This window comes from Pteropus alecto, unplaced genomic scaffold (assembly GCF_000325575.1).
Source record: "Pteropus alecto unplaced genomic scaffold, ASM32557v1 scaffold117, whole genome shotgun sequence".
NCBI lineage: Eukaryota > Metazoa > Chordata > Mammalia > Chiroptera > Pteropodidae > Pteropus > Pteropus alecto.
In genome coordinates, this window is record NW_006440642.1 from 1560175 (window position 1) to 1570629 (window position 10455).

General features: G+C 39.2%; 1 protein-coding gene and 1 long non-coding RNA gene across 2 annotated transcripts in view; one reads left to right on the plus strand and one right to left on the minus strand.

Moving 5' to 3' along the window:
- Positions 1–3303: 3303 nt before the first annotated feature.
- LOC112484530 lies at positions 3304–9994 on the minus strand. The gene is made up of 3 exons (XR_003048037.1): positions 9906–9994; positions 5818–6000; positions 3304–3855 (listed from the first exon to the last, which is right to left on the minus strand). It is a non-coding gene; the product is annotated as an uncharacterized LOC112484530 (long non-coding RNA).
- The window catches only part of MAT2A (methionine adenosyltransferase 2A), a 7189-nt gene continuing 6705 nt past the window's right edge, over positions 9972–10455 (plus strand). Inside the window, exon 1 of the mRNA XM_006917691.2 lies at positions 9972–10346. Coding sequence (XP_006917753.1) covers positions 10256–10346 — 91 coding nt within the window. The 5' untranslated portion in view covers positions 9972–10255. The remainder of the gene's footprint in view (positions 10347–10455) is intronic.

Sequence of the window (10455 nt, forward strand, 5' to 3'; positions counted from 1 at the left end):
TATTAAGGAAAAGCATCAAATAAAAGGCAAAAGTTATCTTTTCCTAACTCCAGTGCTACTCTCCAAAACTTACCACCTCTTATGTATCATTCCTAAAAAAAAGTCTGCATATACCTATGTATTTTTTAACTTAACACAAATGAGATTACACTGCTGTGCACATTGGTTTTAACAAAACACATTTAGAAGATCTTTCCAGGTCCACACATATAGTTCTGCCTCATGTTTTAATGATTTCATACTTTTCCATTACATAGATCTATTTAACTGGTCCCCTGCTGATGTATGGCTAAGTACTTTCCAGGTTTTTGTTATTACAATGCTGCAGTAATCATATTTGCACATGATTTTGGCATAATTTTGCCAGTATATCCTTAGGGCAAATTCCTAGTGGTAGTATTGCTGAGTCAATGAGAACAAACATTCAAAATGTTGACAGACATTGCTAAATTGCTCTCCAGAGAGATGAATCTGTTTACACTCCCAGGATCAGTTTATGAGGGTGCCTATTTCCCCATAATCTTGTGATTACTGGGCATTACCAAACTTTTATTTGTTTGTCCGTTTGATAGATGAAAAATGAAATTTCATTGTTTTGTGATGCATTTCTTTAACTATGAGTGATGCTGAAGATTTTTCACGTCTTTTAGCTCTTTGTTTCTTATAGACTGCTCATATCCTCTGTCCGTTTGGAGATTAGTTTATGAGTTTGGGTATTTGAACTATTGTCTAGTTTCCCAGGGAACTTAATATATTGATAGAACTCCATGAATTTCACCTTTGCCCAAGTATGAACCCCAACCAATCAAAGAAGATTGAGTGGTCTCTGGAAATTCAAGTAAGAGCCTACTCCTGGAGCTTTCTGCCCACTGGTGCTTGGCCCAATGCGCTGACCACTCCTTACTTCATCATACCCAAAAGAAACCCCTTACCCATTAGCAATTACTCTCTACTCCCTTTTCCTCTTAGGCCCTGGCCACCGTTAATCTGTCTCTGTAGATTTGCCTATTTTGGACATTTCATAAAAATGGAATCATATAATATGTGATCTTTTGTGACTTCTTTCACATAGCATAAAGTTTTTGAGGTTTGTCCATGTCATAGTATAATTTAGTACTTCACTCTTTTCCGTGGCCAAATAATAGCCCACTGTATGAATATACTACATTTGTTTATCCATTCATCCATCAATAGATATTTGGTTTGTTTCCACCTTTGGGCTGTTGTGAAAACACTGCTATGAACATTTGAGTACAAGATTTTGTGTGAACATATATTTCAACTCTCTTGGGTATGTACCTAGGAGTGGAATTGCTGGGTCACATGGCAACTCTATGTTTAACTTTCCTAGAATCTACAAAACTGTTTTCCAGAGCAGCTGCACCATTTTACATTCCCACCAGCAATGTATAAGTGTTCCAATTTCTCCACATCCTTGTCAACGCTTGTTATTGTCCATCTTTTTTATTGTAGCCATGCTAGTGGGCGTGAAGTGGTATTTCACTGTGGTTTTGATTTGCATTTCTTTAATGACTAATGATGTTGAGTAGCTTTTCATGTGCTTATTAGACATTTGTATATTTTCTTTAGAGAGATGTCTATTCAAATTCTTCACCCATTTCAAAATTAGATTTCTTGTCTTTTTATTGTTGAGTTGTAGAGTTCTTTATATATATATTGGATACTAGACCCTTGTCACGTATCTGATTTGTAAATATCTTCTCCCATCCTGTGGGTTGTCCTTTCATTTTGTTGAGTTTCCTTTAATGCAGAAGAATTTTTAATTTTGGTGAAGTCCAATTCATCTATTTTTACTTTGCCCAATTGTGCTTTTGGTGTCATATCTATAAAACTATTGTCTAGTCCAAGATCATGAAGATTTACTCCTATGTTTTATTCCAGAAGTTGTGTAGTTTTATGTTTAGATTTTTGATCCATTTTGAGTTAATTTTTGTATATGGTGTGAGGTAAGGGCCTAATTTCATTCTTTTGCATGTGGCTATCCAGTTGTCCCAGCATGATTTGTTGAAAAGATGATTCTTGCCCCTATTGAATGGTCTTGGCACCTTTGCTAAAAATCAATTGACCATAGATGTATGGGTTTATTTCTGAACTCAAATTCTTATTCCTCCAAACTTTCTTTAATGTGTTTTATTACTTTTATAAATGTATATGAAATAAGTTTTTTAAAAAAATAACTGTAAAAAAAAAGGGATATCTGTATTTATTTTTCAGTTCCCAAGAAAAAAAACTACAAGGATCCACTTACTATTAAAAAGTGTCTTTGGTGATTTTGGTTGCTTAGATAAGAAAAATGAAGTGTAATACAAGAGTCTTCAACACCCACTCCCCGCACTTATGTGTTTCCAAGTGTGTCTGAAGGAACTTCAGGATGAACATATGGCAGGAGGCCAATGGAAGAGGGTCAGAGCCTGGCAATATCACTAGTAGCAGCAGTAGGCCTGGCATAGCAGTGGTCCAAGGAGAGGGCAGAGTCTGCACTTATCAGGCCATGCCTACAAGGACTACCCACAAGATAGTTTGTAAGAGATGGTTCTCAAGGCCCAGAGTCCAGACACAATGAATGTCGTCTAATCTCTAAGTGAAATTCTCAATCCAAAGGAATGCCTATGGCAGTATCTCTGGGATAGGTACTCTGAAATAGGGTATCTCAGAGCACTGTAATTTAGGCTGGAATGTGGGCAATATCTAGGGTGTGTGTGTGTGTGAGAGAGAGAGAGAGAGAGACAGAGAGACAGAGAGACAGAGAGACAGAGAGACAGAGACAGATCTATTTTTGACAGATAATTTTGTAAAGTTCATGTATTTAAAAGAGTTAAAATTCAGTGGTCTCCCTGGGGACAAGTGACTTCAGAAGAATCAACACGATGGCACATAAAGGCTGTCCTTCTCACAAAGGGCCCTGCAGTGGGTCTAGCACCTCAGAGTCAGGTCATTTGGATTTGGGAGCTTCGCATGGGAGATGTGCCATAGAAATGCCAAATCTTCCTGGGGGAGCTGACTAGACTGAAGCCTGTTCATCCACCGCAGTCTATACCTTAGAAATAACTCACTTCTGTTGTTGCTGGTAATCTTTTTTGTTTTTTTAACTTACAGAAATAATTCTTGCAAATTTTTACAATTTCAAGTAACACTGGAGTGAATACTGAAAAAGTGTAAGAGGTATCCACTGAAAGTTTGGTGTTTAGACTCTTAGAATTTATTCTATGAATCCAAATATATATATATTTACATATATATAATTTTTACAAAATAAGATGCTACTCTACATTGTTGCACGTTTTTTAAACAGCAGAATATCATAGACCTATTTTCAGTCAGTACAGATAGTTCTACCCCATTCTCTAATAGCTGCAAAATAGTCCATTATGAATCAATTAAATTAATAATGCTTTAATTTCCCATTAGTATCAATTTAAGCTGTTTTTATATTTTTGCTATTATAAACAATGCTAATATAAATACACACAACACATTTACACATCAAATGCTACTATTTCTTTAGAATGAATTCTAGAGGTGGGACTGCAGAGTACTAGGGAATGTGAATTTAAATTTATGAGAGATACTAGAAAGGATTCTTGTAGTATATGGTTGAAACTTTAGAAATTATACATAGAATTATGTGTGTATGAGTGTATGTGGTGCATGTTTCTAGGGAGAGATCCATAGCTTTCTTCAAACCCCAAAAAAGCTTATGAACCACTGAACCAAAGGGAGCTGGCATTTTCCTGTGGCTCTGGACCACAGGTAGTGAATTTGCAGGTCTTGAGCAATTTTATTGAGCTTGTACTTGTCTAGCAAGGGCCATTTTCCGTCCATGTCCAGGATGACCTACAAGGAGAGCAGGTAGTGACATTCACCAGTATGTTTTGTCCCTAAAATAAAGGTGAAACACCACACAGACACAAAATCATGGCCACAAACACTTCCTATGTTCCTGGATTTGATCAATTAGATCGACTATGTGTGATATAATGGTCAGCTAGTATTCTTGGTTCTCAAGTAGGGAGGCCATCTCCACACTACCTATAGCTTTGTCTCCAGGCAAAGTGAGGGCAGTGGCCAGCCTCAAATCTGCTTCACCATCAAGCCTCACCCATGTCGCTCCCACACCTGTGTCCGCAAACCCAACCAGGTGGGACTATCTATCAGAGTCAGAGATTCAAGCTGTAGTAGTCCACAGACAGGGGCCTTATACTCTGCAGGGCCGTGAGCTTCATCATGTAAGACTTTTAGGAACTTACAACTTCATTCCAATCTTCAAAGGGAATGAAAACGAAGCTGCCTTCCATACAGGACAGGGTACAGGCAATTTGGACCTCGACCTATGAACTCCAACATTAACAATAATAACCCTGCAATGTTTCTAACAGCTCAGTGGTTCTTAACCAAGGAGTATATTTTTTGTTGTCACAATTTGGGGTGTTGGGGGTAGGGTGCTACTGGCATCTAGTGGGTAGAGGCCAGGGATACTGCTACACATCCTACAATGCACAAAACGGCTCCACATAACAAAGAATTATCCAGCACAAAATGTCAATACTGCCGAGGGTGTAGAAACTCTGCAAAATATCTGATTAATAGCATCTACACACTATTTTATACCAGAGAGTGATCACACTTTTGATAATATTTCCACATGCTATTTGGACCTGCTCAACATGAAGTTCCTGCCTGGACCATCCTAGGTTGTCTCTTTTACAATCACTTTCACACAAACTCAGAGAAATTCATTTCTAAACGATCGAGGTTGAATTCTTGGAGTATCTTCTCTTCTTAATTGGTCTAGGTAGGTTGTCTTCAAAGTTTTGCAGCTTTTAACTCCAAAAATATATATATTTTAATTACATGCTACCAGCATATTTTTAAGTGGACATCTAAAGTTTTTCATCGTAAGTATAGTTAAAAGGTTATAACTTTCAGCATATTGTAAATGTTGGCATGTAAAACATAATAAACCATCACTCCTAAACACATCAATGAAATCTAAATACATAGAGAATTAATACCCACCATCACTCATTTAAAAAATAGATGAATAAAAAATAAATAAAAATAAAAATACATGAACAAATTCTTCAACAGTGAGAAAATTTGTATTATTTCTTTTACTCTATGAACTCCAATCTATTTCCCCAATAGAATTTTATACTAATGTAATCTATTTTATATTTTATCTTGAAAGTCTTTTATTGATCACCTTATTATCTATTCTGTATCAAAATATGCATATAAATTAAAATATATTAGAAAATGTTTATTATAAGTCTCTAAGAGTGAGAAAAATTTCCTTTGGTTTGACTTATCAATATAATAATCAGTACAGAATTGATCAAAATAACAAATATATTATTTTTTACAATTATCAATCAAAAAAGAAAACTATATCAGCATACATGTGTGTGTTATGAAGTGAATGGTTTTTCCCCCCTAATTAGTTTAAAATCCATGGAGGAATATTACTTATTTTTAGAAAGAGTTCATTATTGATTCTAATCCTAGTTTTCATTTTTATAGATGTAAGCACCTTGTTCATATAAATAACTAGTTATGGAAAGAGTTTTGTTAGAGCACTTTTACTAAGTATTTTTAATTCCTTCTGAGTTAAATGACAACAAACAAACAAACAAACAAAAAAACCACATAGTGATCTATCCAAAATTATGTTTAATGATCTATCAGCTAACGTCATGAAGTCATTCGATTGTGTAGAAAAAAAAGGATTAGACAAGATTTAACTTGCAAAAAAAAGATTTGTTAGTTATCAGAATCATTCATTTTCTCAATACTTACACCAATATTTCAGTGTGTTCCTTTGTTTAGCATCCCAGAGTGAGATTCAGCTGGGTGAGAGGGCTTTCTTTCCTTAATCACTTAAGAGAAGGGACACTGTGACAGGGTACTTGGGAGATAAGAACCTCTTCTTCTAACTCAAGCAGGTCAGTTTTAGAAAATAGTTCATATGAAAGATGGGATCTGGAAATAGATTTAATTAAAACTATCAATGACCTTGCAGAGTTTCGTGTAGTCGCAGTGCCCTATCCCAGTTTGCAGACTGCTAGTCAACATCCTTGCTACTCGAAGTGTAATCCATAGTCCAGCAGGATCAATACCATCTGAGATTGTTAGAAATGCAGAATATTGCTAAAAATTTTAATGAGATCCCCAGGTGATTCATATGCACATTAAACTCCGAGAAACCACTGCTTCCCACAAATATGTCCATAATCCAGAAAGATAACACTTTCGTCATATACATAATGTGTTTATAGAAAAAGGCATGGAAGAATACAAACCGATTTTATCATTAATTGCCTCAGAAAGTATGAAGTATTGTTGTTTGACATGTAACAAGGAGCTGCACCTAGAGCTTGGACCCAGGACCAAGTTCCAGCTCCACTGCTAATCTGATTTGTGACTTAGTGAATTACATCCTAGTTTCTTCATTTGTAAAACAGGAAGGAAAATCCTGTCTCATTAGAATTGTTGAGGTATAAATATTAGAACAGTGCCTGTCACAATAAATTATATTGTTATCATTAACAGAAACAAAAACAAATTACAAAAAGCCTAAAATTGAGGAGATTCACATAGTACTTGTTTCAGATCCCACTAGAGCTAGCTAGCATCGAGGCCATCTGAGTTGCTTCTGAGACCCTAAAAGACTGGCTGATTTTAAAGACATCTGGCTAGATTTCTCTCCTCTTGGTCTGTTATCACATAGAAGGAAAGTACTCTTAAGACTCACAGCTTAGGAGCTTTCTTCTGAGCATCTCCAGACCTTCACTATCACTGTTTGATATACCTAGTGTCATCTTCGTCTTTTCTCCTGCCAAATCAACAGCTTCTTGCAGTGCAAATGCTCTTACTAGACCTCTATCCTTGATGGCTAATAAGACCTGGAGCTGTCATATTTGCTGTCTGAGTCACAAATACTAGTTTATCCAATAGTCTTTCATAGGACTATTGCTACATTAATGTTCTTTGGGTTGAGAAATCTGGAGCCTTTAGTGATTAAATTTTTCGTATGTGCTTTACAATATTTCACATTCACAAACAACATTTCAACATTTCACAAATCTCATTAATGTTAAACATGAAATAAACTAGTAACTTTTCCTGGTTTATTTTATCCTAAAGGAACTAATGTATAGAATCAGAAATTTCATTCTTTTGAGAACAGGATGCTGATGAGCTTCCCCATTAAAGAGCTCTTAATTTTATTAATTATGCTTATGACTAAAACAAAGCAGTAGCTCTTTTCATTTATTTTACATGATCTCCAGGGTTTCTCATTTCCTCACCTCCTTCTGCCATCCCTTATATTTATTATTCTTTCCTCTTGTCTCCTTCCTTATTTTCCCTCTTTGCCTTTCCTCAAACATTCTAAGCACTTTCTGTGTGTCAGGCACTCAGCAACAAAGTTTAGCAAAAAAACCACCTTCTTATTGTCATGGAGCTTACAAATGTGATGGGAGTTGAGACATTCACTAATTGCCAAAACTGTAATTTCAAACAGCACTTAGTGCCATATAGGAAAACACAGGACCCTGTGAGAAATCTGTGTTGGTGAAGGCTTCATCCAGGAAGTGGCAGCTGAGCTAGGGTAGGAAGAATGAGGAGTTAGCCAGCCATTGCCCTCCATTTACACCTCCGGGTGGGCAGAGATCAGGACTGTCATATCACCAGTCTGTGGGTCTGTCTAACAGGAGGTGCTCATAAATATTTGAGAGGAAGGGAAAATGTAAAAAATATAAAATCAATGAAAATGTGTCCGATTTTGGTTTGATACTAATCAATTAATAAATTTAACTGTTACTAATTAAAAGAAATCCAAAGTAGAAGACAGAAAAGAAAGTGGCACAAGATAAGATTGAAGAAGCAGCAGGCAAATCACACTCCGGCCTTTCAGAGCATGTAGCAATTTTAGTTTTTATCTTAACAGCAATTGGAAGCCACTGAAGGTTTAATTATTACAGCTAACATGAAAAAAAAAACAAAAAACAAACCTATTATGTGCTAGATACTATGTTAAAGACTTTACTTGCATGATTACATTTAATCCCAATTTTTTACAGACTCATGACATGGACATGTAGAAAGGTTGTTTGCTCAACACTCTTAATAAGTGGTAGACGCTGGACTCCAAAACCCCGACCCTTAACCAGGATATTATACATGCTATGAGCAAGAAAGAGAAGTCGGTAAGCAAGTATGAACAGCTGATTCTAATCTCCTTGGCAGGACCAGCCCACAGTGGAGCTGGTAACATAAGGGTATCAGGATGAGCTAATCATTGAATTCAACCAATCCCCTTGTTCTGACTCCATATTAATCAAATAACCTTGTAATTATATTCTGGCTTCCCATATAGATTTTTCTGCTAGGAGATAATGCACCAACCAGCCTACACATGCAATTCGTAGGCAATTTTATTACTCATTGTGAGTTAATAAATTGGCATTCTGCTTTAAAAAAAGAAAAGCGAAATAACACTTCAAAATTATTAGTCAAACAGTTTTCCATGAAGTTAGTTTGAAAAATAAAGGCCAATAAATAAAATTAACATTGATGTTGTCTCTTTTTTATATCGCCTGCTTTGAGTGACCATGGCTATGGTCATGAGGTGTAGAGATAAGCCCTTTCTTTACCGTCCTTGTCAAAGCCCTTGGTACAGCTCAAATGCTTCCATTGTTTCCCAGCCCGCAAACTCCTACCTTTCCTCCCGCTGGTCGTTGAGAGGATTGTTCATAATTTACCTAATTCTCTGAGGATAAGCAGCAGGAGGCTCCTACTGAGGTCTCATTCACGTCCCCAGTGCATCTATCCTATCCTAGGAGCAGGCCTTCCTAATAACATCATTAAAGCCGATGTTAATGCGCTCAGGGCCACCACCATAGCAGCCCCTGCCAGCCCTGCACCGAGGCTGCAGCCCTTAAACAGGCAGTGACATCCGCCCTCCTTTCCATTTGTAGGCTCCTTCCAAACCAGGGCTCCATGAACTCGGTTTCTGATTCTCTACTCCTTGTTGGCTCAAGTTTTGTTCTTTTCGTCTCCCCTAGAATTCCTTTAATGGGCAAAACTGGCACAAACGCATGTGGACATTTTTAAAGTGAAAGCTTCATGAAACGGACAGTTTCACCTTGTCAGGAGATCTGCTTAATCTTATACAAAGGCTCTAGGGCTTTTCTATAAGAAAATATTCGACTGTCTCTTGAACAGAATATTGAAATGACTCTCTAAACAACGATTCATTTTTTCTCCTTACAGACATAGGAAAAGTCAGCAAGTGCAAGGTCAGCCTTGTGAAAGGCCTCCTTTCTTGAATGGAGAAATGGCTGGAGCTGAAGGGTCAACAAAGGAAAAGGTCTTTCAGAAACTTTAGTGCTGGGGGGGGGGTGGAAGGAGGACGGCAATCGTTTAAATCAATGCCAGAACTCTCATTATTCTGCTTTTCGGCCATTTTCATCACAGAAGCTTTAACCAAGAAATTACTAGCAAATAGGCGGCCCGCCTCAGGATTTCCAGCCGCCAGAAGCGCGCAGGGTGGGGATGAATACTGCGGTGCGAAGAATCGTTCGCTGACCAACCAAGATGGCCACTTTCACGTGGCTGACAGCCACTGGCCCCCTGTCACTCGGGCATCCAAAGGCGGGGCGACCGGAAAGACCTACGCCTAAGAGCCAGAGAACAAAACCTTCACGATTCCCGCTGCCACCGCTGGGGGACGCGACCTCGCGGCCAGATAGCCCGGCCAACGGTCGGAAGGGCGGTGCCATGTCACAGCACAGGGGAACAGCGGCATTAAGCCCTTATCGCTTTTCCTCCCACACCGAACACGGAAGGGTACAACGACCCCGTACGCTCGCGTTTCCACTTACCACTTGTTATGAATGCTTACGATAGTTAAGTATTCGCTGGAAGGGCGCGTTACCTCCACTCCCTCCCCGTGCCTCGCTGAGTGGTTTAGCCCGAGCTCCCCTCAGCGAACCGCCCCTTCTCCCCCCGCGCGAGTGGCGCATAGGCGCGCGGGGCCGAGGGGCGGGGCCAGAACCGGGCGCGCGCAGCGCTGTGTATAAATACTGGGCCCGCTGCCCGCCGCCTCGTTCATTCCGCGCCGCCAGCCCGAGGTTAGTGGAACGCTGTCTTCTGCTTGCGCGTTTCGCAGTCGTCGCCTCACCGCTCTTTTCTCTTCAACGCCACTTTTACCGCTACTGTCACCAACACCAACATGAACGGGCAGCTCAACGGCTTCCATGAGGCGTTCATCGAGGAGGGCACGTTTCTCTTCACCTCAGAGTCTGTGGGGGAAGGCCACCCAGGTGAGGTGACGGATCCTGGCGCGAAGCGAGGGGCGGGGCGTAGGCAGAGTTGGGCCTGCCCGGGACCCGCTGGCGGCGGTGCCCACTCTGGTTCCCCAGGATTGCTGGG